This window comes from Lagopus muta, chromosome Z (assembly GCF_023343835.1).
Source record: "Lagopus muta isolate bLagMut1 chromosome Z, bLagMut1 primary, whole genome shotgun sequence".
NCBI lineage: Eukaryota > Metazoa > Chordata > Aves > Galliformes > Phasianidae > Lagopus > Lagopus muta.
Window position 1 is genome coordinate 71,506,317 of NC_064472.1, and position 25,834 is coordinate 71,532,150.

Here is a 25,834-nt window from a genome sequence, read left to right on the forward strand (position 1 = left end):
CCGTCACGTGGGGATGGACACGGCTGCTGGAAGCCGACTTTGGGACTGGTTGTGGGGATGTCTTCTGCGATGCTGGACCCGGGAGCGGCTTTGTGCCCGGGCTGGTCCACCGAAGGATGAAGGTGGAACGTGTGGACGCTCTTCAAGGTTGATCTTGTGTGCCGCTTGGGACCACAGCCCACGTCACGTGGGGATGGGACACGGCTGCATCAGCGCCGTCTTCGGGACTGGCCGTGGGGCCGTCTTCCCGGGTGGTTTGCCCGGGAGCGGCTTCGTGCCCGGGCTGGTCCCCGCTGCCTGGACCGGCTCCCACGGCCCTGTCGGGACCGGCTGCGGGAAGTGGAAGCGCGACGCCCCACTGGGGATCGGCTTCGAGTGGGGGCCCGCCCTCGTCCTTGCCTGGACCGTCCTCTGCGTGCAGGCGGAGGGGAAGGCCTCGAGGACGTCGGTGGTGCTGGTGTGGCCGAGGTGCGGGTGCCGCTCTGAGTAGCTCGGGCTGTGGTACGGCTCCCACCCGGTTGTCTTCGGGGCCGACTCTGGGAGCCCGAGGCCCGGCCTTGCAGTGGGGAGCGGCTTCTTGTGCGGCCGGTCTCCCGCTGCCTGGGACGATTTGTGGCGTCGGACGCCTGGGTTGTTCTGGAGGACCGTGGGGTCCTCCGTCTTCTGGGGCTCTCGGAGGAGGTCTCAGCGCCTGCAGCTGGTGCCCGTCTTCTCCCACCGCGTCCTTGGCGCTGCTGACTTGCGTCCCGCTCCTCAGAGAGATGTGAGCGGGTGGCGGTCTGCTCAGCCTCCGGCACTCTGGGCTGGACGCTGAGCTCAGGCAGCTGGGAGTTGCAGGATGGGCCGGGAGCTGCCTGTGTAGCACGGCCAGAGCTGACGTTTCCAGGTCCTGCAAAGACGGGGGAAGGCGCCGGTACCTGCTGGCTGGAAGTGCTGGGGCTGGCAAGCTCGGCGCTGGAGCGGGAGGCTGTAAGGAGAGACAGGAAACTCAGCAGGGTGAACATGCAGCCCCAGGGCAGGACAGGCTGCCATCCCTCATGGGGCAGAGAGAGACTGTGGCGAGGCCACCCTGAGCACCCGTTGCCAGGCCTCGCCTGGCCCCAGTCCCGCAGCACAGCACGCGGCTCTTTGCCTCTTACCGGTGCTCCTGCCAGCGCAGGTGTCGCACTCCCAGTCATTTCTGCCCATGGCCCAGAAGGTGCAGCACCAGTGCGTGCCTTCTGAGCCGCAGGAGCTGCAGATGAACAGCTGCCAGAGCCTGCGGAAGCAAACGGGTTGTGGCTGTGAGGACAAAGCGAGCCAGGGCACGGAGCAGCCGGCATGGCTCGGGTGCTCAGTCCTTGCTCCAAGGCTGAGATCCCACGCAGAGCCCCAGAGGACTGCGGAGGTCACTCACCCCCTCTCCTGTGCCCTCTCCCTGCCTCCTAGGTAGATGCATGGGTTGGCGTCGCAGCGCCTGTGGCTTTCTCGCAGCGGCTGGTATGCTGCGTCGTCCCACCAAGATGGTCGTCTGCCGGAGAAGAGGGGGAATCTGGTGAGTCTCGGGTGCCCCAGGCATAAGGCAGACTCGGGGCATCCCTGCTCATCCTCCTTGAGCTCATTCCCTGCCTCTCCAGGAAGCTGAGACCAGTGCTCACAGGATGGCCTGCCAGGGCCAGGGGCAGTTCCTGGGCAGGCACAGCAACACCAGTGCCTGAGTGTCTGCAGAGCCGGGCAGAAGGACACCAACCTGATTGGGATTTGGATGCCCAGGGTGGCCATTTGGGAGCGGAATCTTCTTTTTCCTCCGCAGACGGGGCAGAAGAATCGCATGGTGGCGGCGTGCAGGGCATGTTTCTGTAGGAGAAGCACAAGCGTGAGAGCGTGAGCGTGAGCGTGAGCATGAGTGTGAGTGTGAGCGTGAGTGTGAGCGGGGGGGGCTGACCGCTGTAGAGCACCAGCCGTGCCCACGGGGTGAGGGGAGGACTCCTACCCTGATGCAGCCCCGGTGGAACCAGGCCTGCTTGCACACCGGGCACACCATGGTGTGGTAGGACGTGCTGTCCCCCACGGGCTCCAGGCAGATGACGCAGATGGTGTTCTGCGACGGAGCTGCCTCCGCTGCCTGCCGAGGGCGATGCTCCCAGCAGAAGGACCTGGGCGGGAGGACAGAAGGGGTGGGCATGGTGAGAAGTGCTGTGAGGAGGGCAGAGGACCAGGAAAGAGCGCCAGGCCTGGGCTCTGGCTCTGGCAGGATGCTGGAGGTGTCGCTGCGGGTTCCTCCCTGGAGCAACAGCGAGGGACGGCAGCTTGGCTGCTGCTGGCAGCCCTTACCTGTGCGGCCCAAAGTGCTGCGTGACGCATTGCCCGTCCTCGGCGCAGGGCAGGTGGAAGCTGCGCTCGCAGCCTGTCTCCGCGCAGCTGATGGCAGCTCCCCTCTGGCCACAGACAAAGCAGTTCTGGAAAGAGCAGAGCAGCCCCCGTTAGCGGTGGGCTCGGGGCCTCGGCGGCCGGCGCCACTTCTCCGGGCAGGGCGCAGGGTGTGGGCACCGCTGCCTCACACTCCGCACAGCTGCCTGGCAGACGAGGCTCGTCTGCTGTGGTGGGACTTTGTCCCGGAGCCGGTTGGAAGGGCCGCGGTGGCTTTCTTTGGGTCCAGGCGAAGCCGGTGCGAGCCTCTGCCGGCACCAAGCTCCCCGTTCCGTTCAGCTCCTCACCTTCTGGCCTGCCAGCTGGAGCGTGCGCTGGATGGCACTAATGGGGAAGCCAAAAATTTGCCCCGCTGGGCATCTCCACTCCAGAAGCCCGTTGGCCAAGACCTGCAGGAGAGAAAAGAGCGGGATCTCGTGAGGCCGGAAAGGAGGGGAGCATCCCTGGCAGGAGCCCTGGCCCGTGAGGGAACTCACCAAGCAGAATTCGTGGGCACAGAGCCCACCGCTGGCAAATGCCTGCCCGCAGATGTCCGGGTTCACCTGTGCGCGGCCGCACAGCACGCACACTGCAGAGGAAGGAGAGAGCAGCCTGGTGAGCACCTGGCAGGGCCGGGTGTTCCTGGGGGCCGTCCGTCCCCAGGGCCTGCTCCGAGCCTGCCGTGCTGCTGCTGAGGGGCAGGGCTGGAGGGGGTGGAGGGGAAGGGGGCATCGCAGGCCCAGCAGCTGCAGCGGGCAGCCACAGCCCGAGCCGGGGCTCTCACCTGGCTCCCCGGAGTCGGGGGTCTCCTCCTTCTTCTCCGCCATGTTCGGCATCGACAGTGAGAATCACAAGAATCACAAGGTCGGAAACGACCTATAAGATCATCCACAGTGAGAAGCAAGAGAGTCAAGGAAGTCCGTCCTCTCTCCACGCCTCACCAGGCTGAAGTGAGCAGGGCCCCGGCCGGCAGCCTTTGCTCTGCTCCCGGCCCCGCGGGTCACAATGGCCACCACTGTGACATCACGGTCACCACCTCACCACCAGGCTGAGGGCGCGGCAGGGCGGCGGCTCCTGTGGGCAGCGCAGGGTGAGGGGCCCGGTGCTGCCAGCAGCAGGGGGCAAGGATGGCCTCCCTCAGGCCTTCTGCACCGCGCCCGTGCTGGGACGTCGCAGCACAGAGTCTAATAAAGGGCTGCGGGTCAACTGCACAAACGGCATTTCTCGCGTGTGTGTGTGCTGTGTGCTGGCCGACTTTGCACGGCCTGCTGGTGACGGGACAAGGTGTTGAGCTGAGAAAAGAGGAGGTCTGGTGACCCGCGAGAGGGAATTCCTCACTCGCAGGGCGGTGAGGCCCTGGCGCAGCTGCGCAGAGAAGCTGTGGGTGCAGGCGCTCCAGGCCTTGTTGGACAGGGCCCTCTTCTAAGCTGACCTGCTGGGTGGCAGAGGTCCCACGGCAGGCACCTGGGGCTGGGTGGGCTGTACGATCCTCTCGTGTCCAAGCCTTCACACATCAAAGCTTCAGGCCTCATACAGTTCCCAGAGGCAAAGTGGCACGGGCCGGGCACGATTCCCTTCCAGCCTGCGTATGAAATGAGTCAGGAAAACTTCTGAGGTGTGCTTGCTTTGGCTGCTGGCAATGGTCACCGTGCCAGAGACAGGAGAGGAGCTGTGCCTTGCCCAGGGCTGCAGTCCTGGAGTCCCACTGGAGCATCCCTGCTCACGCAGCCTGACCATGCAAGTCAGCTTCTGCATGAAAGTCAGGCCAACGCTGATGGGAGAGCCGCCACGCCTGGAGAGCCGCCCTCTGTGGAGATGTTCAAGGCCTCTCTGGATGGGGCTCCAGGCAGCCTGATCTAGTCTGTGGCAACCAACACACTGCAGGAGTTTGGAACTTTAGATAGGCTTTAATGTCCCTTCCAACGCAAGCCATCCCAGGATCCTGTGGTTCAAAGGTGTCTATCACCTCTGTACTGGTGAGCACCAGGTCCAGTAGGGCTTCACCTTGGGTTGGTCCGCTTTGTACCTTGGGTTTTGTCCGCTTTGGACGAGGATGTAATCGGAGGGAAGGGGAGGAGTGACATTCCCCAGAGGTCAGAAGTCCTCTTGCTCTTGCCCAGAGCAAGGAAGGTGGAGCACCTGGCAGGACACCGGCCTCTCTCCCTCTCACAGATTCTTTTGGTTTCAATGCGCAGAAGCACGTGGTTCCCTCTGCAGTCTACAGCGTGAAACACTTTGGACACTCTCATTGTGTTTGATTTTACTGCATTTAGTATACTGACGTTCCTCCTCAGATCGTTGCCATTGCTCTGTTCTGTTTTTGCTTCCCTGTTAGACCCATCTACTATCTCCCTACCTTTGCCTCAAGTCTGCTGCCAAATTCGTCACGGGGCTGGGCCAACTGGCCGTAAACCTTCAACACTTTTCTTTCCCTCCTCTTTTTCGTTTGTGGGGTTTTTTCTTGTGGTTTTTTATTTTTTTTTATTTTTATTTTTTTTTTTTTGTGTGTGTGTGTGTGTGTGTGTGTGTGTGTGTGTGTGTGCGTGTTTTGTACTTCGGGCCTGCAGCCCCTGTCAGGAACACAGATGTAAAGAGAACTCCATGTCAGCTCTCAACCTGGTCTGAGCTGTTACTCAGACACACAGCTCTTTGCAATCTGTCCACTTCCTAACATAGAGGGCAACAGCCCTTCCCCTCCTACCCTGTCTATCCCTTTGAAGAGCCTGCAGCCCTCAATCAGCGTACGCCCGTCGTGAGATTTGTCCCACCACGTTTCCCCGGTAGCAACCAGATCGTTATTTTCCAAGCACACCATGGCTTCCAACTCCACCTGCTTATTTTGCACGCGGCGTGCATTAGTGGAAAGGCACTTCAGCTGGGCCTTCTGGTGCATTACCTTGCTAGAGGGGCCCTTCCTGAGACCTCCAAAAGAAATCTGAAGTTTTCCCCCATTGCTTCCTAGAGGGACAGGAGAAGGTTTTGGACAGGGAGTCAGCAAAATTACCTCCTCTGTGGACTTCCCACAAGATCCTACAGGACAGTTTGGAGGTTTCTCCCCACAGTCTCCTGGCGGGACAGCAACCCTAAGTGTTTCTCTGTCCCACTACGCTGGAGTCTCTCCCTCATCGGATCAAGTACAAAACCCCAGACTACTTGCTCTACCCTAGCGAGCCTCATTGCATCCCCTACCCCCTTCCTACCAACCTTCCAGCCCTCTCAATGAGCCCCGCTAGCTCTGGGGCAGGGATCCGTTTCCCTCTTAGAAATAAGGACACCGGCCTGCAGCCATTAGACCGGGTGCGGAGTAAATCGAAAAGCCCAAAGTTCCTGTGGCTGCACCAGCCTCTCAGCCACTTATCCATTACCTGGGTTTTCCTGGCCCACTCCGCGTCCCTCACCGGCCCAGGAAGGATAGAAGCAAATATCGGTTGTGCTCCCGCTCCCTCAACCAACCACCCTAAAGCCTGAGCTCCTTCATCCCTGCCTGCCTGAACTATCCGTAATGGGTAGTAGTCAGAGGGATGAACCAGATCCGGGTTCTAGTTTTTCTAGCTGTGTCCTTGACCTGGGCGCCAGGGAGGCAGCCCACCTCCGTGTGAGTCGGGTCCGCTCTGCATATGGGGCCCTCAGTTCCCGTGAGGAGGGAATCAGCTACAACAACCACCCTTCGGCCTGTCTTAGCAGAGGCAGCCTGCAGACGCAGAGTCGGCCGCCTCGCCCTTGGCACTGTCTTAGGCAAAGCTTCCCGTGCCTCCTCGCTCACCTCCCCTTCAATCCACAGTGCCTCTCATCTGTCACTTAGGGGCACCTGGGCAAGTAACGTTGCCAAGGAAGGGGTTCACCCACGATGCCGAGCTGGGACTGTCTTCCAGTTCTCCCCATCTCTCAGAACCCCGGTCTCCGCCCGACGGTGACAGGACGTGGGGTCCCTCACTTTCTGGGGGCTGTCTCCCTGGCGCCTTCCTCTCTGGCACGCCTGGGAGTTCAATCACAGTCAATCTCTTGCTCTCACTCCCTGATGCTCTGTAACGTCTCCACCTCCTCCTTGAGCTCTGCCACCATGCTGAGCAGATCTTCCACCTGCTCACACCTCCCACAGGTGGAGTTTCTGCCTCCCTCGCCGGGCAGCAGCAGGCTCAGGCATTCCGTGCAGCCTGAAGAGCCACGTTCTTGGGCAGGGCCTCCATCTGGGTCAGGATGGAGTCTTTGCAGGGCAAGCTTGTTGCCTGGAGGACGCCATGGTACATCTGTGGTCTTGGAGAGTGCCAGTAGGTAAGCTGGTCTCCAGAGCAAGGAAGGACGGTACTTCTGCACTGTCCAGCACAAGCTACCCCACCCGCTGCTGCAGTATGCTGTGGGTGCCGCACACATGCTGCCTTCTCCTCACTGCACCTGGTGGGCAGTGATGCATTGGGACCCTCCCAAATGCTTTTCTTAAGGCAAGGGGCATGGATGCAGTTCCACTGCCCTGGCAGTTCTGGTGCCACATCAGCCGCTCACATGAGAACCGTTGGGCTGCTCGGTTGGCTTGAGGTTCCCCTGGTACTGAACGGACCCAAATCCCCCTGCACCTTGCAATCAGTTGCTGCCATTCTGGCCTGGACAGCTCTGAAGCAGCTAACCTCAGCAGTCAAGGATTACATCAAGTGCTACACTGTGTTATCTTGCAGTCCAAGACCATATTTAGGAAACTGACTTTGCTCTTCAGATCGCTGCTGCTGCTTTTTGTTTTTAGGCCTGTCTCCCATCTCCCTACCCTTCTACCCTCCTCCCCTTTCCCCTTTCCCAATATTTCCCATTAGGCACGGGCTGGAATGGCCTGTAAACCGTTGACACCCCTCCATGCCTGCCACTTCCTTTGAAGGCTCTTGGGCCTGTGGGCATGCTGTCCCCCTTCAGGGACACAGGTAGATCTAAAGATAACGCCACGGCAACCATCTGGGAAGGTGCTGGGGAGAAGACGACCCCGTGGTCTCAGCTCCTAACACTGCCTACCGCAGGACAAACAGAGACGAGTGACGCCAACATGTGGGGAGGGGGTTGAAGGTGTATTTTTTGGGAAAGATGGAATCACAACCGTCACGTGGGGATGGACACGGCTGCTGGAAGCCGACTTTGGGACTGGTTGTGGGGATGTCTTCTGCGATGCTGGACCCGGGAGCGGCTTTGTGCCCGGGCTGGTCCACCGAAGGATGAAGGTGGAACGTGTGGACGCTCTTCAAGGTTGATCTTGTGTGCCGCTTGGGACCACAGCCCACGTCACGTGGGGATGGGACACGGCTGCATCAGCGCCGTCTTCGGGACTGGCCGTGGGGCCGTCTTCCCGGGTGGTTTGCCCGGGAGCGGCTTCGTGCCCGGGCTGGTCCCCGCTGCCTGGACCGGCTCCCACGGCCCTGTCGGGACCGGCTGCGGGAAGTGGAAGCGCGACGCCCCACTGGGGATCGGCTTCGAGTGGGGGCCCGCCCTCGTCCTTGCCTGGACCGTCCTCTGCGTGCAGGCGGAGGGGAAGGCCTCGAGGACGTCGGTGGTGCTGGTGTGGCCGAGGTGCGGGTGCCGCTCTGAGTAGCTCGGGCTGTGGTACGGCTCCCACCCGGTTGTCTTCGGGGCCGACTCTGGGAGCCCGAGGCCCGGCCTTGCAGTGGGGAGCGGCTTCTTGTGCGGCCGGTCTCCCGCTGCCTGGGACGATTTGTGGCGTCGGACGCCTGGGTTGTTCTGGAGGACCGTGGGGTCCTCCGTCTTCTGGGGCTCTCGGAGGAGGTCTCAGCGCCTGCAGCTGGTGCCCGTCTTCTCCCACCGCGTCCTTGGCGCTGCTGACTTGCGTCCCGCTCCTCAGAGAGATGTGAGCGGGTGGCGGTCTGCTCAGCCTCCGGCACTCTGGGCTGGACGCTGAGCTCAGGCAGCTGGGAGTTGCAGGATGGGCCGGGAGCTGCCTGTGTAGCACGGCCAGAGCTGACGTTTCCAGGTCCTGCAAAGACGGGGGAAGGCGCCGGTACCTGCTGGCTGGAAGTGCTGGGGCTGGCAAGCTCGGCGCTGGAGCGGGAGGCTGTAAGGAGAGACAGGAAACTCAGCAGGGTGAACATGCAGCCCCAGGGCAGGACAGGCTGCCATCCCTCATGGGGCAGAGAGAGACTGTGGCGAGGCCACCCTGAGCACCCGTTGCCAGGCCTCGCCTGGCCCCAGTCCCGCAGCACAGCACGCGGCTCTTTGCCTCTTACCGGTGCTCCTGCCAGCGCAGGTGTCGCACTCCCAGTCATTTCTGCCCATGGCCCAGAAGGTGCAGCACCAGTGCGTGCCTTCTGAGCCGCAGGAGCTGCAGATGAACAGCTGCCAGAGCCTGCGGAAGCAAACGGGTTGTGGCTGTGAGGACAAAGCGAGCCAGGGCACGGAGCAGCCGGCATGGCTCGGGTGCTCAGTCCTTGCTCCAAGGCTGAGATCCCACGCAGAGCCCCAGAGGACTGCGGAGGTCACTCACCCCCTCTCCTGTGCCCTCTCCCTGCCTCCTAGGTAGATGCATGGGTTGGCGTCGCAGCGCCTGTGGCTTTCTCGCAGCGGCTGGTATGCTGCGTCGTCCCACCAAGATGGTCGTCTGCCGGAGAAGAGGGGGAATCTGGTGAGTCTCGGGTGCCCCAGGCATAAGGCAGACTCGGGGCATCCCTGCTCATCCTCCTTGAGCTCATTCCCTGCCTCTCCAGGAAGCTGAGACCAGTGCTCACAGGATGGCCTGCCAGGGCCAGGGGCAGTTCCTGGGCAGGCACAGCAACACCAGTGCCTGAGTGTCTGCAGAGCCGGGCAGAAGGACACCAACCTGATTGGGATTTGGATGCCCAGGGTGGCCATTTGGGAGCGGAATCTTCTTTTTCCTCCGCAGACGGGGCAGAAGAATCGCATGGTGGCGGCGTGCAGGGCATGTTTCTGTAGGAGAAGCACAAGCGTGAGAGCGTGAGCGTGAGCGTGAGCATGAGTGTGAGTGTGAGCGTGAGTGTGAGCGGGGGGGGCTGACCGCTGTAGAGCACCAGCCGTGCCCACGGGGCGAGGGGAGGACTCCTACCCTGATGCAGCCCCGGTGGAACCAGGCCTGCTTGCACACCGGGCACACCATGGTGTGGTAGGACGTGCTGTCCCCCACGGGCTCCAGGCAGATGACGCAGATGGTGTTCTGCGACGGAGCTGCCTCCGCTGCCTGCCGAGGGCGATGCTCCCAGCAGAAGGACCTGGGCGGGAGGACAGAAGGGGTGGGCATGGTGAGAAGTGCTGTGAGGAGGGCAGAGGACCAGGAAAGAGCGCCAGGCCTGGGCTCTGGCTCTGGCAGGATGCTGGAGGTGTCGCTGCGGGTTCCTCCCTGGAGCAACAGCGAGGGACGGCAGCTTGGCTGCTGCTGGCAGCCCTTACCTGTGCGGCCCAAAGTGCTGCGTGACGCATTGCCCGTCCTCGGCGCAGGGCAGGTGGAAGCTGCGCTCGCAGCCTGTCTCCGCGCAGCTGATGGCAGCTCCCCTCTGGCCACAGACAAAGCAGTTCTGGAAAGAGCAGAGCAGCCCCCGTTAGCGGTGGGCTCGGGGCCTCGGCGGCCGGCGCCACTTCTCCGGGCAGGGCGCAGGGTGTGGGCACCGCTGCCTCACACTCCGCACAGCTGCCTGGCAGACGAGGCTCGTCTGCTGTGGTGGGACTTTGTCCCGGAGCCGGTTGGAAGGGCCGCGGTGGCTTTCTTTGGGTCCAGGCGAAGCCGGTGCGAGCCTCTGCCGGCACCAAGCTCCCCGTTCCGTTCAGCTCCTCACCTTCTGGCCTGCCAGCTGGAGCGTGCGCTGGATGGCACTAATGGGGAAGCCAAAAATTTGCCCCGCTGGGCATCTCCACTCCAGAAGCCCGTTGGCCAAGACCTGCAGGAGAGAAAAGAGCGGGATCTCGTGAGGCCGGAAAGGAGGGGAGCATCCCTGGCAGGAGCCCTGGCCCGTGAGGGAACTCACCAAGCAGAATTCGTGGGCACAGAGCCCACCGCTGGCAAATGCCTGCCTGCAGATGTCCGGGTTCACCTGTGCGCGGCCGCACAGCACGCACACTGCAGAGGAAGGAGAGAGCAGCCTGGTGAGCACCTGGCAGGGCCGGGTGTTCCTGGGGGCCGTCCGTCCCCAGGGCCTGCTCCGAGCCTGCCGTGCTGCTGCTGAGGGGCAGGGCTGGAGGGGGTGGAGGGGAAGGGGGCATCGCAGGCCCAGCAGCTGCAGCGGGCAGCCACAGCCCGAGCCGGGGCTCTCACCTGGCTCCCCGGAGTCGGGGGTCTCCTCCTTCTTCTCCGCCATGTTCGGCATCGACAGTGAGAATCACAAGAATCACAAGGTCGGAAACGACCTATAAGATCATCCACAGTGAGAAGCAAGAGAGTCAAGGAAGTCCGTCCTCTCTCCACGCCTCACCAGGCTGAAGTGAGCAGGGCCCCGGCCGGCAGCCTTTGCTCTGCTCCCGGCCCCGCGGGTCACAATGGCCACCACTGTGACATCACGGTCACCACCTCACCACCAGGCTGAGGGCGCGGCAGGGCGGCGGCTCCTGTGGGCAGCGCAGGGTGAGGGGCCCGGTGCTGCCAGCAGCAGGGGGCAAGGATGGCCTCCCTCAGGCCTTCTGCACCGCGCCCGTGCTGGGACGTCGCAGCACAGAGTCTAATAAAGGGCTGCGGGTCAACTGCACAAACGGCATTTCTCGCGTGTGTGTGTGCTGTGTGCTGGCCGACTTTGCACGGCCTGCTGGTGACGGGACAAGGTGTTGAGCTGAGAAAAGAGGAGGTCTGGTGACCCGCGAGAGGGAATTCCTCACTCGCAGGGCGGTGAGGCCCTGGCGCAGCTGCGCAGAGAAGCTGTGGGTGCAGGCGCTCCAGGCCTTGTTGGACAGGGCCCTCTTCTAAGCTGACCTGCTGGGTGGCAGAGGTCCCACGGCAGGCACCTGGGGCTGGGTGGGCTGTACGATCCTCTCGTGTCCAAGCCTTCACACATCAAAGCTTCAGGCCTCATACAGTTCCCAGAGGCAAAGTGGCACGGGCCGGGCACGATTCCCTTCCAGCCTGCGTATGAAATGAGTCAGGAAAACTTCTGAGGTGTGCTTGCTTTGGCTGCTGGCAATGGTCACCGTGCCAGAGACAGGAGAGGAGCTGTGCCTTGCCCAGGGCTGCAGTCCTGGAGTCCCACTGGAGCATCCCTGCTCACGCAGCCTGACCATGCAAGTCAGCTTCTGCATGAAAGTCAGGCCAACGCTGATGGGAGAGCCGCCACGCCTGGAGAGCCGCCCTCTGTGGAGATGTTCAAGGCCTCTCTGGATGGGGCTCCAGGCAGCCTGATCTAGTCTGTGGCAACCAACACACTGCAGGAGTTTGGAACTTTAGATAGGCTTTAATGTCCCTTCCAACGCAAGCCATCCCAGGATCCTGTGGTTCAAAGGTGTCTATCACCTCTGTACTGGTGAGCACCAGGTCCAGTAGGGCTTCACCTTGGGTTGGTCCGCTTTGTACCTTGGGTTTTGTCCGCTTTGGACGAGGATGTAATCGGAGGGAAGGGGAGGAGTGACATTCCCCAGAGGTCAGAAGTCCTCTTGCTCTTGCCCAGAGCAAGGAAGGTGGAGCACCTGGCAGGACACCGGCCTCTCTCCCTCTCACAGATTCTTTTGGTTTCAGTGCGCAGAAGCACGTGGTTCCCTCTGCAGTCTACAGCGTGAAACACTTTGGACACTCTCATTGTGTTTGATTTTACTGCATTTAGTATACTGACGTTCCTCCTCAGATCGTTGCCATTGCTCTGTTCTGTTTTTGCTTCCCTGTTAGACCCATCTACTATCTCCCTACCTTTGCCTCAAGTCTGCTGCCAAATTCGTCACGGGGCTGGGCCAACTGGCCGTAAACCTTCAACACTTTTCTTTCCCTCCTCTTTTTCGTTTGTGGGGTTTTTTCTTGTGGTTTTTTATTTTTATTTTTTTTTTTTGTGTGTGTGTGTGTGTGTGTGTGTGTGTGTGTGTGTGCGTGTTTTGTATTTCGGGCCTGCAGCCCCTGTCAGGAACACAGATGTAAAGAGAACTCCATGTCAGCTCTCAACCTGGTCTGAGCTGTTACTCAGACACACAGCTCTTTGCAATCTGTCCACTTCCTAACATAGAGGGCAACAGCCCTTCCCCTCCTACCCTGTCTATCCCTTTGAAGAGCCTGCAGCCCTCAATCAGCGTACGCCTGTCGTGAGATTTGTCCCACCACGTTTCCCCGGTAGCAACCAGATCGTTATTTTCCAAGCACACCATGGCTTCCAACTCCACCTGCTTATTTTGCACGCGGCGTGCATTAGTGGAAAGGCACTTCAGCTGGGCCTTCTGGTGCATTACCTTGCTAGAGGGGCCCTTCCTGAGACCTCCAAAAGAAATCTGAAGTTTTCCCCCATTGCTTCCTAGAGGGACAGGAGAAGGTTTTGGACAGGGAGTCAGCAAAATTACCTCCTCTGTGGACTTCCCACAAGATCCTACAGGACAGTTTGGAGGTTTCTCCCCACAGTCTCCTGGCGGGACAGCAACCCTAAGTGTTTCTCTGTCCCACTACGCTGGAGTCTCTCCCTCATCGGATCAAGTACAAAACCCCAGACTACTTGCTCTACCCTAGCGAGCCTCATTGCATCCCCTACCCCCTTCCTACCAACCTTCCAGCCCTCTCAATGAGCCCCGCTAGCTCTGGGGCAGGGATCCGTTTCCCTCTTAGAAATAAGGACACCGGCCTGCAGCCATTAGACCGGGTGCGGAGTAAATCGAAAAGCCCAAAGTTCCTGTGGCTGCACCAGCCTCTCAGCCACTTATCCATTACCTGGGTTTTCCTGGCCCACTCCGCGTCCCTCACCGGCCCAGGAAGGATAGAAGCAAATATCGGTTGTGCTCCCGCTCCCTCAACCAACCACCCTAAAGCCTGAGCTCCTTCATCCCTGCCTGCCTGAACTATCCGTAATGGGTAGTAGTCAGAGGGATGAACCAGATCCGGGTTCTAGTTTTTCTAGCTGTGTCCTTGACCTGGGCGCCAGGGAGGCAGCCCACCTCCGTGTGAGTCGGGTCCGGTCTGCATATGGGGCCCTCAGTTCCCGTGAGGAGGGAATCAGCTACAACAACCACCCTTCGGCCTGTCTTAGCAGAGGCAGCCTGCAGACGCAGAGTCGGCCGCCTCGCCCTTGGCACTGTCTTAGGCAAAGCTTCCCGTGCCTCCTCGCTCACCTCCCCTTCAATCCACAGTGCCTCTCATCTGTCACTTAGGGGCACCTGGGCAAGTAACGTTGCCAAGGAAGGGGTTCACCCACGATGCCGAGCTGGGACTGTCTTCCAGTTCTCCCCATCTCTCAGAACCCCGGTCTCCGCCCGACGGTGACAGGACGTGGGGTCCCTCACTTTCTGGGGGCTGTCTCCCTGGCGCCTTCCTCTCTGGCACGCCTGGGAGTTCAATCACAGTCAATCTCTTGCTCTCACTCCCTGATGCTCTGTAACGTCTCCACCTCCTCCTTGAGCTCTGCCACCATGCTGAGCAGATCTTCCACCTGCTCACACCTCCCACAGGTGGAGTTTCTGCCTCCCTCGCCGGGCAGCAGCAGGCTCAGGCATTCCGTGCAGCCTGAAGAGCCACGTTCTTGGGCAGGGCCTCCATCTGGGTCAGGATGGAGTCTTTGCAGGGCAAGCTTGTTGCCTGGAGGACGCCATGGTACATCTGTGGTCTTGGAGAGTGCCAGTAGGTAAGCTGGTCTCCAGAGCAAGGAAGGACGGTACTTCTGCACTGTCCAGCACAAGCTACCCCACCCGCTGCTGCAGTATGCTGTGGGTGCCGCACACATGCTGCCTTCTCCTCACTGCACCTGGTGGGCAGTGATGCATTGGGACCCTCCCAAATGCTTTTCTTAAGGCAAGGGGCATGGATGCAGTTCCACTGCCCTGGCAGTTCTGGTGCCACATCAGCCGCTCACATGAGAACCGTTGGGCTGCTCGGTTGGCTTGAGGTTCCCCTGGTACTGAACGGACCCAAATCCCCCTGCACCTTGCAATCAGTTGCTGCCATTCTGGCCTGGACAGCTCTGAAGCAGCTAACCTCAGCAGTCAAGGATTACATCAAGTGCTACACTGTGTTATCTTGCAGTCCAAGACCATATTTAGGAAACTGACTTTGCTCTTCAGATCGCTGCTGCTGCTTTTTGTTTTTAGGCCTGTCTCCCATCTCCCTACCCTTCTACCCTCCTCCCCTTTCCCCTTTCCCAATATTTCCCATTAGGCACGGGCTGGAATGGCCTGTAAACCGTTGACACCCCTCCATGCCTGCCACTTCCTTTGAAGGCTCTTGGGCCTGTGGGCATGCTGTCCCCCTTCAGGGACACAGGTAGATCTAAAGATAACGCCACGGCAACCATCTGGGAAGGTGCTGGGGAGAAGACGACCCCGTGGTCTCAGCTCCTAACACTGCCTACCGCAGGACAAACAGAGACGAGTGACGCCAACATGTGGGGAGGGGGTTGAAGGTGTATTTTTTGGGAAAGATGGAATCACAACCGTCACGTGGGGATGGACACGGCTGCTGGAAGCCGACTTTGGGACTGGTTGTGGGGATGTCTTCTGCGATGCTGGACCCGGGAGCGGCTTTGTGCCCGGGCTGGTCCACCGAAGGATGAAGGTGGAACGTGTGGACGCTCTTCAAGGTTGATCTTGTGTGCCGCTTGGGACCACAGCCCACGTCACGTGGGGATGGGACACGGCTGCATCAGCGCCGTCTTCGGGACTGGCCGTGGGGCCGTCTTCCCGGGTGGTTTGCCCGGGAGCGGCTTCGTGCCCGGGCTGGTCCCCGCTGCCTGGACCGGCTCCCACGGCCCTGTCGGGACCGGCTGCGGGAAGTGGAAGCGCGACGCCCCACTGGGGATCGGCTTCGAGTGGGGGCCCGCCCTCGTCCTTGCCTGGACCGTCCTCTGCGTGCAGGCGGAGGGGAAGGCCTCGAGGACGTCGGTGGTGCTGGTGTGGCCGAGGTGCGGGTGCCGCTCTGAGTAGCTCGGGCTGTGGTACGGCTCCCACCCGGTTGTCTTCGGGGCCGACTCTGGGAGCCCGAGGCCCGGCCTTGCAGTGGGGAGCGGCTTCTTGTGCGGCCGGTCTCCCGCTGCCTGGGACGATTTGTGGTGTCGGACGCCTGGGTTGTTCTGGAGGACCGTGGGGTCCTCCGTCTTCTGGGGCTCTCGGAGGAGGTCTCAGCGCCTGCAGCTGGTGCCCGTCTTCTCCCACCGCGTCCTTGGCGCTGCTGACTTGCGTCCCGCTCCTCAGAGAGATGTGAGCGGGTGGCGGTCTGCTCAGCCTCCGGCACTCTGGGCTGGACGCTGAGCTCAGGCAGCTGGGAGTTGCAGGATGGGCCGGGAGCTGCCTGTGTAGCACGGCCAGAGCTGACGTTTCCAGGTCCTGCAAAGACGGGGGAAGGCGCCGGTACCTGCTGGCTGGAAGTGCTGGGGCTGGCAAGCTCGGCGCTGGAGCGGGAGGCTGTAAGGAGAGACAGGAAACTCAGCAGGGTGAACATGCAGCCCCAGGGCAGGACAGGCTGCCATCCCTCATGGGGCAGAGAGAGACTGTGGCGAGGCCACCCTGAGCACCCGTTGCCAGGCCTCGCCTGGCCCCAGTCCCGCAGCACAGCACGCGGCTCTTTGCCTCTTACCGGTGCTCCTGCCAGCGCAGGTGTCGCACTCCCAGTCATTTCTGCCCATGGCCCAGAAGGTGCAGCACCAGTGCGTGCCTTCTGAGCCGCAGGAGCTGCAGATGAACAGCTGCCAGAGCCTGCGGAAGCAAACGGGTTGTGGCTGTGAGGACAAAGCGAGCCAGGGCACGGAGCAGCCGGCATGGCTCGGGTGCTCAGTCCTTGCTCCAAGGCTGAGATCCCACGCAGAGCCCCAGAGGACTGCGGAGGTCACTCACCCCCTCTCCTGTGCCCTCTCCCTGCCTCCTAGGTAGATGCATGGGTTGGCGTCGCAGCGCCTGTGGCTTTCTCGCAGCGGCTGGTATGCTGCGTCGTCCCACCAAGATGGTCGTCTGCCGGAGAAGAGGGGGAATCTGGTGAGTCTCGGGTGCCCCAGGCATAAGGCAGACTCGGGGCATCCCTGCTCATCCTCCTTGAGCTCATTCCCTGCCTCTCCAGGAAGCTGAGACCAGTGCTCACAGGATGGCCTGCCAGGGCCAGGGGCAGTTCCTGGGCAGGCACAGCAACACCAGTGCCTGAGTGTCTGCAGAGCCGGGCAGAAGGACACCAACCTGATTGGGATTTGGATGCCCAGGGTGGCCATTTGGGAGCGGAATCTTCTTTTTCCTCCGCAGACGGGGCAGAAGAATCGCATGGTGGCGGCGTGCAGGGCATGTTTCTGTAGGAGAAGCACAAGCGTGAGAGCGTGAGCGTGAGCGTGAGCATGAGTGTGAGTGTGAGCGTGAGTGTGAGCGGGGGGGGCTGACCGCTGTAGAGCACCAGCCGTGCCCACGGGGCGAGGGGAGGACTCCTACCCTGATGCAGCCCCGGTGGAACCAGGCCTGCTTGCACACCGGGCACACCATGGTGTGGTAGGACGTGCTGTCCCCCACGGGCTCCAGGCAGATGACGCAGATGGTGTTCTGCGACGGAGCTGCCTCCGCTGCCTGCCGAGGGCGATGCTCCCAGCAGAAGGACCTGGGCGGGAGGACAGAAGGGGTGGGCATGGTGAGAAGTGCTGTGAGGAGGGCAGAGGACCAGGAAAGAGCGCCAGGCCTGGGCTCTGGCTCTGGCAGGATGCTGGAGGTGTCGCTGCGGGTTCCTCCCTGGAGCAACAGCGAGGGACGGCAGCTTGGCTGCTGCTGGCAGCCCTTACCTGTGCGGCCCAAAGTGCTGCGTGACGCATTGCCCGTCCTCGGCGCAGGGCAGGTGGAAGCTGCGCTCGCAGCCTGTCTCCGCGCAGCTGATGGCAGCTCCCCTCTGGCCACAGACAAAGCAGTTCTGGAAAGAGCAGAGCAGCCCCCGTTAGCGGTGGGCTCGGGGCCTCGGCGGCCGGCGCCACTTCTCCGGGCAGGGCGCAGGGTGTGGGCACCGCTGCCTCACACTCCGCACAGCTGCCTGGCAGACGAGGCTCGTCTGCTGTGGTGGGACTTTGTCCCGGAGCCGGTTGGAAGGGCCGCGGTGGCTTTCTTTGGGTCCAGGCGAAGCCGGTGCGAGCCTCTGCCGGCACCAAGCTCCCCGTTCCGTTCAGCTCCTCACCTTCTGGCCTGCCAGCTGGAGCGTGCGCTGGATGGCACTAATGGGGAAGCCAAAAATTTGCCCCGCTGGGCATCTCCACTCCAGAAGCCCGTTGGCCAAGACCTGCAGGAGAGAAAAGAGCGGGATCTCGTGAGGCCGGAAAGGAGGGGAGCATCCCTGGCAGGAGCCCTGGCCCGTGAGGGAACTCACCAAGCAGAATTCGTGGGCACAGAGCCCACCGCTGGCAAATGCCTGCCCGCAGATGTCCGGGTTCACCTGTGCGCGGCCGCACAGCACGCACACTGCAGAGGAAGGAGAGAGCAGCCTGGTGAGCACCTGGCAGGGCCGGGTGTTCCTGGGGGCCGTCCGTCCCCAGGGCCTGCTCCGAGCCTGCCGTGCTGCTGCTGAGGGGCAGGGCTGGAGGGGGTGGAGGGGAAGGGGGCATCGCAGGCCCAGCAGCTGCAGCGGGCAGCCACAGCCCGAGCCGGGGCTCTCACCTGGCTCCCCGGAGTCGGGGGTCTCCTCCTTCTTCTCCGCCATGTTCGGCATCGACAGTGAGAATCACAAGAATCACAAGGTCGGAAACGACCTATAAGATCATCCACAGTGAGAAGCAAGAGAGTCAAGGAAGTCCGTCCTCTCTCCACGCCTCACCAGGCTGAAGTGAGCAGGGCCCCGGCCGGCAGCCTTTGCTCTGCTCCCGGCCCCGCGGGTCACAATGGCCACCACTGTGACATCACGGTCACCACCTCACCACCAGGCTGAGGGCGCGGCAGGGCGGCGGCTCCTGTGGGCAGCGCAGGGTGAGGGGCCCGGTGCTGCCAGCAGCAGGGGGCAAGGATGGCCTCCCTCAGGCCTTCTGCACCGCGCCCGTGCTGGGACGTCGCAGCACAGAGTCTAATAAAGGGCTGCGGGTCAACTGCACAAACGGCATTTCTCGCGTGTGTGTGTGCTGTGTGCTGGCCGACTTTGCACGGCCTGCTGGTGACGGGACAAGGTGTTGAGCTGAGAAAAGAGGAGGTCTGGTGACCCGCGAGAGGGAATTCCTCACTCGCAGGGCGGTGAGGCCCTGGCGCAGCTGCGCAGAGAAGCTGTGGGTGCAGGCGCTCCAGGCCTTGTTGGACAGGGCCCTCTTCTAAGCTGACCTGCTGGGTGGCAGAGGTCCCACGGCAGGCACCTGGGGCTGGGTGGGCTGTACGATCCTCTCGTGTCCAAGCCTTCACACATCAAAGCTTCAGGCCTCATACAGTTCCCAGAGGCAAAGTGGCACGGGCCGGGCACGATTCCCTTCCAGCCTGCGTATGAAATGAGTCAGGAAAACTTCTGAGGTGTGCTTGCTTTGGCTGCTGGCAATGGTCACCGTGCCAGAGACAGGAGAGGAGCTGTGCCTTGCCCAGGGCTGCAGTCCTGGAGTCCCACTGGAGCATCCCTGCTCACGCAGCCTGACCATGCAAGTCAGCTTCTGCATGAAAGTCAGGCCAACGCTGATGGGAGAGCCGCCACGCCTGGAGAGCCGCCCTCTGTGGAGATGTTCAAGGCCTCTCTGGATGGGGCTCCAGGCAGCCTGATCTAGTCTGTGGCAACCAACACACTGCAGGAGTTTGGAACTTTAGATAGGCTTTAATGTCCCTTCCAACGCAAGCCATCCCAGGATCCTGTGGTTCAAAGGTGTCTATCACCTCTGTACTGGTGAGCACCAGGTCCAGTAGGGCTTCACCTTGGGTTGGTCCGCTTTGTACCTTGGGTTTTGTCCGCTTTGGACGAGGATGTAATCGGAGGGAAGGGGAGGAGTGACATTCCCCAGAGGTCAGAAGTCCTCTTGCTCTTGCCCAGAGCAAGGAAGGTGGAGCACCTGGCAGGACACCGGCCTCTCTCCCTCTCACAGATTCTTTTGGTTTCAATGCGCAGAAGCACGTGGTTCCCTCTGCAGTCTACAGCGTGAAACACTTTGGACACTCTCATTGTGTTTGATTTTACTGCATTTAGTATACTGACGTTCCTCCTCAGATCGTTGCCATTGCTCTGTTCTGTTTTTGCTTCCCTGTTAGACCCATCTACTATCTCCCTACCTTTGCCTCAAGTCTGCTGCCAAATTCGTCACGGGGCTGGGCCAACTGGCCGTAAACCTTCAACACTTTTCTTTCCCTCCTCTTTTTCGTTTGTGGGGTTTTTTCTTGTGGTTTTTTATTTTTTTTTATTTTTATTTTTTTTTTTGTGTGTGTGTGTGTGTGTGTGTGTGTGTGTGTGTGTGTGTGCGTTTTGTACTTCGGGCCTGCAGCCCCTGTCAGGAACACAGATGTAAAGAGAACTCCATGTCAGCTCTCAACCTGGTCTGAGCTGTTACTCAGACACACAGCTCTTTGCAATCTGTCCACTTCCTAACATAGAGGGCAACAGCCCTTCCCCTCCTACCCTGTCTATCCCTTTGAAGAGCCTGCAGCCCTCAATCAGCGTACGCCTGTCGTGAGATTTGTCCCACCACGTTTCCCCGGTAGCAACCAGATCGTTATTTTCCAAGCACACCATGGCTTCCAACTCCACCTGCTTATTTTGCACGCGGCGTGCATTAGTGGAAAGGCACTTCAGCTGGGCCTTCTGGTGCATTACCTTGCTAGAGGGGCCCTTCCTGAGACCTCCAAAAGAAATCTGAAGTTTTCCCCCATTGCTTCCTAGAGGGACAGGAGAAGGTTTTGGACAGGGAGTCAGCAAAATTACCTCCTCTGTGGACTTCCCACAAGATCCTACAGGACAGTTTGGAGGTTTCTCCCCACAGTCTCCTGGCGGGACAGCAACCCTAAGTGTTTCTCTGTCCCACTACGCTGGAGTCTCTCCCTCATCGGATCAAGTACAAAACCCCAGACTACTTGCTCTACCCTAGCGAGCCTCATTGCATCCCCTACCCCCTTCCTACCAACCTTCCAGCCCTCTCAATGAGCCCCGCTAGCTCTGGGGCAGGGATCCGTTTCCCTCTTAGAAATAAGGACACCGGCCTGCAGCCATTAGACCGGGTGCGGAGTAAATCGAAAAGCCCAAAGTTCCTGTGGCTGCACCAGCCTCTCAGCCACTTATCCATTACCTGGGTTTTCCTGGCCCACTCCGCGTCCCTCACCGGCCCAGGAAGGATAGAAGCAAATATCGGTTGTGCTCCCGCTCCCTCAACCAACCACCCTAAAGCCTGAGCTCCTTCATCCCTGCCTGCCTGAACTATCCGTAATGGGTAGTAGTCAGAGGGATGAACCAGATCCGGGTTCTAGTTTTTCTAGCTGTGTCCTTGACCTGGGCGCCAGGGAGGCAGCCCACCTCCGTGTGAGTCGGGTCCGCTCTGCATATGGGGCCCTCAGTTCCCGTGAGGAGGGAATCAGCTACAACAACAACCCTTCGGCCTGTCTTAGCAGAGGCAGCCTGCAGACGCAGAGTCGGCCGCCTCGCCCTTGGCACTGTCTTAGGCAAAGCTTCCCGTGCCTCCTCGCTCACCTCCCCTTCAATCCACAGTGCCTCTCATCTGTCACTTAGGGGCACCTGGGCAAGTAACGTTGCCAAGAAAGGGGTTCACCCACGATGCCGAGCTGGGACTGTCTTCCAGTTCTCCCCATCTCTCAGAACCCCGGTCTCCGCCCGACGGTGACAGGACGTGGGGTCCCTCACTTTCTGGGGGCTGTCTCCCTGGCGCCTTCCTCTCTGGCACGCCTGGGAGTTACTCCACAGTCAATCTCTTGCTCTCACTCCCTGATGCTCTGTAACGTCTCCACCTCCTCCTTGAGCTCTGCCACCATGCTGAGCAGATCTTCCACCTGCTCACACCTCCCACAGGTGGAGTTTCTGCCTCCCTCGCCGGGCAGCAGCAGGCTCAGGCATTCCGTGCAGCCTGAAGAGCCACGTTCTTGGGCAGGGCCTCCATCTGGGTCAGGATGGAGTCTTTGCAGGGCAAGCTTGTTGCCTGGAGGACGCCATGGTACATCTGTGGTCTTGGAGAGTGCCAGTAGGTAAGCTGGTCTCCAGAGCAAGGAAGGACGGTACTTCTGCACTGTCCAGCACAAGCTACCCCACCCGCTGCTGCAGTATGCTGTGGGTGCCGCACACATGCTGCCTTCTCCTCACTGCACCTGGTGGGCAGTGATGCATTGGGACCCTCCCAAAAGCTTTTCTTAAGGCAAGGGGCATGGATGCAGTTCCACTGCCCTGGCAGTTCTGGTGCCACATCAGCCGCTCACATGAGAACCGTTGGGCTGCTCGGTTGGCTTGAGGTTCCCCTGGTACTGAACGGACCCAAATCCCCCTGCACCTTGCAATCAGTTGCTGCCATTCTGGCCTGGACAGCTCTGAAGCAGCTAACCTCAGCAGTCAAGGATTACATCAAGTGCTACACTTATCTTTGGACTGTTATCTTGCAGTCCAAGACCATATTTAGGAAACTGACTTTGCTCTTCAGATCGCTGCTGCTGCTTTTTGTTTTTAGGCCTGTCTCCCATCTCCCTACCCTTCTACCCTCCTCCCCTTTCCCCTTTCCCAATATTTCCCATTAGGCACGGGCTGGAATGGCCTGTAAACCGTTGACACCCCTCCATGCCTGCCACTTCCTTTGAAGGCTCTTGGGCCTGTGGGCATGCTGTCCCCCTTCAGGGACACAGGTAGATCTAAAGATAACGCCACGGCAACCATCTGGGAAGGTGCTGGGGAGAAGACGACCCCGTGGTCTCAGCTCCTAACACTGCCTACCGCAGGACAAACAGAGACGAGTGACGCCAACATGTGGGGAGGGGGTTGAAGGTGTATTTTTTGGGAAAGATGGAATCACAACCGTCACGTGGGGATGGACACGGCTGCTGGAAGCCGACTTTGGGACTGGTTGTGGGGATGTCTTCTGCGATGCTGGACCCGGGAGCGGCTTTGTGCCCGGGCTGGTCCACCGAAGGATGAAGGTGGAACGTGTGGACGCTCTTCAAGGTTGATCTTGTGTGCCGCTTGGGACCACAGCCCACGTCACGTGGGGATGGTACACGGCTGCATCAGCGCCGTCTTCGGGACTGGCCGTGGGGCCGTCTTCCCGGGTGGTTTGCCCGGGAGCGGCTTCGTGCCCGGGCTGGTCCCCGCTGCCTGGACCGGCTCCCACGGCCTCGTCGGGACCGGCTGCGGGAAGTGGAAGCGCGACGCCCCACTGGGGATCGGCTTCGAGTGGGGGCCCGCCCTCGTTGCCTGGACCGTCCTCTGCGTGCAGGCGGAGGGGAAGGCCTCGAGGACGTCGGTGGTGCTGGTGTGGCCGAGGTGCGGGTGCCGCTCTGAGTAGCTCGGGCTGTGGTACGGCTCCCACCCGGTTGTCTTCGGGGCCGACTCTGGGAGCCCGAGGCCCGGCCTTGCAGTGGGGAGCGGCTTCTTGTGCGGCCGGTCTCCCGCTGCCTGGGACGATTTGTGGTGTCGGACGCCTGGGTTGTTCTGGAGGACCGTGGGGTCCTCCGTCTTCTGGGGCTCTCGGAGGAGGTCTCAGCGCCTGCAGCTGGTGCCCGTCTTCTCCCACCGCGTCCTTGGCGCTGCTGACTTGCGTCCCGCTCCTCAGAGAGATGTGAGCGGGTGGCGGTCTGCTCAGCCTCCGGCACTCTGGGCTGGACGCTGAGCTCAGGCAGCTGGGAGTTGCAGGATGGGCCGGGAGCTGCCTGTGTAGCACGGCCAGAGCTGACGTTTCCAGGTCCTGCAAAGACGGGGGAAGGCGCCGGTACCTGCTGGCTGGAAGTGCTGGGGCTGGCAAGCTCGGCGCTGGAGCGGGAGGCTGTAAGGAGAGACAGGAAACTCAGCAGGGTGAACATGCAGCCCCAGGGCAGGACAGGCTGCCATCCCTCATGGGGCAGAGAGAGACTGTGGCGAGGCCACCCTGAGCACCCGTTGCCAGGCCTCGCCTGGCCCCAGTCCCGCAGCACAGCACGCGGCTCTTTGCCTCTTACCGGTGCTCCTGCCAGCGCAGGTGTCGCACTCCCAGTCATTTCTGCCCATGGCCCAGAAGGTGCAGCACCAGTGCGTGCCTTCTGAGCCGCAGGAGCTGCAGATGAACAGCTGCCAGAGCCTGCGGAAGCAAACGGGTTGTGGCTGTGAGGACAAAGCGAGCCAGGGCACGGAGCAGCCGGCATGGCTCGGGTGCTCAGTCCTTGCTCCAAGGCTGAGATCCCACGCAGAGCCCCAGAGGACTGCGGAGGTCACTCACCCCCTCTCCTGTGCCCTCTCCCTGCCTCCTAGGTAGATGCATGGGTTGGCGTCGCAGCGCCTGTGGCTTTCTCGCAGCGGCTGGTATGCTGCGTCGTCCCACCAAGATGGTCGTCTGCCGGAGAAGAGGGGGAATCTGGTGAGTCTCGGGTGCCCCAGGCATAAGGCAGACTCGGGGTATCCCTGCTCATCCTCCTTGAGCTCATTCCCTGCCTCTCCAGGAAGCTGAGACCAGTGCTCACAGGATGGCCTGCCAGGGCCAGGGGCAGTTCCTGGGCAGGCACAGCAACACCAGTGCCTGAGTGTCTGCAGAGCCGGGCAGAAGGACACCAACCTGATTGGGATTTGGATGCCCAGGGTGGCCATTTGGGAGCGGAATCTTCTTTTTCCTCCGCAGACGGGGCAGAAGAATCGCATGGTGGCGGCGTGCAGGGCATGTTTCTGTAGGAGAAGCACAAGCGTGAGAGCGTGAGCGTGAGCGTGAGCATGAGTGTGAGTGTGAGCGTGAGTGTGAGCGGGGGGGGCTGACCGCTGTAGAGCACCAGCCGTGCCCACGGGGCGAGGGGAGGACTCCTACCCTGATGCAGCCCCGGTGGAACCAGGCCTGCTTGCACACCGGGCACACCATGGTGTGGTAGGACGTGCTGTCCCCCACGGGCTCCAGGCAGATGACGCAGATGGTGTTCTGCGACGGAGCTGCCTCCGCTGCCTGCCGAGGGCGATGCTCCCAGCAGAAGGACCTGGGCGGGAGGACAGAAGGGGTGGGCATGGTGAGAAGTGCTGTGAGGAGGGCAGAGGACCAGGAAAGAGCGCCAGGCCTGGGCTCTGGCTCTGGCACAATGCTGGAGGTGTCGCTGCAGGTTCCTCCCTGGAGCAACAGCGAGGGACGGCAGCTTGGCTGCTGCTGGCAGCCCTTACCTGTGCGGCCCAAAGTGCTGCGTGACGCATTGCCCGTCCTCGGCGCAGGGCAGGTGGAAGCTGCGCTCGCAGCCTGTCTCCGCGCAGCTGATGGCAGCTCCCCTCTGGCCACAGACAAAGCAGTTCTGGAAAGAGCAGAGCAGCCCCCGTTAGCGGTGGGCTCGGGGCCTCGGCGGCCGGCGCCACTTCTCCGGGCAGGGCGCAGGGTGTGGGCACCGCTGCCTCACACTCCGCACAGCTGCCTGGCAGACGAGGCTCGTCTGCTGTGGTGGGACTTTGTCCCGGAGCCGGTTGGAAGGGCCGCGGTGGCTTTCTTTGGGTCCAGGCGAAGCCGGTGCGAGCCTCTGCCGGCACCAAGCTCCCCGTTCCGTTCAGCTCCTCACCTTCTGGCCTGCCAGCTGGAGCGTGCGCTGGATGGCACTAATGGGGAAGCCAAAAATTTGCCCCGCTGGGCATCTCCACTCCAGAAGCCCGTTGGCCAAGACCTGCAGGAGAGAAAAGAGCGGGATCTCGTGAGGCCGGAAAGGAGGGGAGCATCCCTGGCAGGAGCCCTGGCCCGTGAGGGAACTCACCAAGCAGAATTCGTGGGCACAGAGCCCACCGCTGGCAAATGCCTGCCCGCAGATGTCCGGGTTCACCTGTGCGCGGCCGCACAGCACGCACACTGCAGAGGAAGGAGAGAGCAGCCTGGTGAGCACCTGGCAGGGCCGGGTGTTCCTGGGGGCCGTCCGTCCCCAGGGCCTGCTCCGAGCCTGCCGTGCTGCTGCTGAGGGGCAGGGCTGGAGGGGGTGGAGGGGAAGGGGGCATCGCAGGCCCAGCAGCTGCAGCGGGCAGCCACAGCCCGAGCCGGGGCTCTCACCTGGCTCCCCGGAGTCGGGGGTCTCCTCCTTCTTCTCCGCCATGTTCGGCATCGACAGTGAGAATCACAAGAATCACAAGGTCGGAAACGACCTATAAGATCATCCACAGTGAGAAGCAAGAGAGTCAAGGAAGTCCGTCCTCTCTCCACGCCTCACCAGGCTGAAGTGAGCAGGGCCCCGGCCGGCAGCCTTTGCTCTGCTCCCGGCCCCGCGGGTCACAATGGCCACCACTGTGACATCACGGTCACCACCTCACCACCAGGCTGAGGGCGCGGCA

General features: G+C 61.3%; 4 protein-coding genes across 4 annotated transcripts; all 4 read right to left on the minus strand.

Moving 5' to 3' along the window:
* Positions 1 to 209: 209 nt before the first annotated feature.
* On the minus strand, positions 210 to 3,224 carry LOC125687357 (PHD finger protein 7-like). The gene is made up of 10 exons (XM_048932468.1): positions 3,173 to 3,224; positions 2,886 to 2,977; positions 2,697 to 2,798; positions 2,314 to 2,438; positions 1,973 to 2,135; positions 1,730 to 1,836; positions 1,397 to 1,510; positions 1,140 to 1,258; positions 900 to 967; positions 210 to 626 (listed from the first exon to the last, which is right to left on the minus strand). Exons 1-10 carry the CDS (start codon positions 3,222 to 3,224, stop codon positions 210 to 212), a joined length of 1,359 nt encoding a protein of 452 aa, XP_048788425.1.
* Positions 3,225 to 7,673: 4,449 nt separating this feature from the next.
* LOC125687358 (PHD finger protein 7-like) lies at positions 7,674 to 10,688 on the minus strand. The gene is made up of 10 exons (XM_048932469.1): positions 10,637 to 10,688; positions 10,350 to 10,441; positions 10,161 to 10,262; positions 9,778 to 9,902; positions 9,437 to 9,599; positions 9,194 to 9,300; positions 8,861 to 8,974; positions 8,604 to 8,722; positions 8,364 to 8,431; positions 7,674 to 8,090 (listed from the first exon to the last, which is right to left on the minus strand). Exons 1-10 carry the CDS (start codon positions 10,686 to 10,688, stop codon positions 7,674 to 7,676), a joined length of 1,359 nt encoding a protein of 452 aa, XP_048788426.1.
* Positions 10,689 to 15,124: 4,436 nt separating this feature from the next.
* LOC125687359 (PHD finger protein 7-like) lies at positions 15,125 to 18,139 on the minus strand. The gene is made up of 10 exons (XM_048932470.1): positions 18,088 to 18,139; positions 17,801 to 17,892; positions 17,612 to 17,713; positions 17,229 to 17,353; positions 16,888 to 17,050; positions 16,645 to 16,751; positions 16,312 to 16,425; positions 16,055 to 16,173; positions 15,815 to 15,882; positions 15,125 to 15,541 (listed from the first exon to the last, which is right to left on the minus strand). Exons 1-10 carry the CDS (start codon positions 18,137 to 18,139, stop codon positions 15,125 to 15,127), a joined length of 1,359 nt encoding a protein of 452 aa, XP_048788427.1.
* Positions 18,140 to 22,596: 4,457 nt separating this feature from the next.
* On the minus strand, positions 22,597 to 25,608 carry LOC125687363 (PHD finger protein 7-like). The gene is made up of 10 exons (XM_048932475.1): positions 25,557 to 25,608; positions 25,270 to 25,361; positions 25,081 to 25,182; positions 24,698 to 24,822; positions 24,357 to 24,519; positions 24,114 to 24,220; positions 23,781 to 23,894; positions 23,524 to 23,642; positions 23,284 to 23,351; positions 22,597 to 23,010 (listed from the first exon to the last, which is right to left on the minus strand). Exons 1-10 carry the CDS (start codon positions 25,606 to 25,608, stop codon positions 22,597 to 22,599), a joined length of 1,356 nt encoding a protein of 451 aa, XP_048788432.1.
* Positions 25,609 to 25,834: the final 226 nt, after the last annotated feature.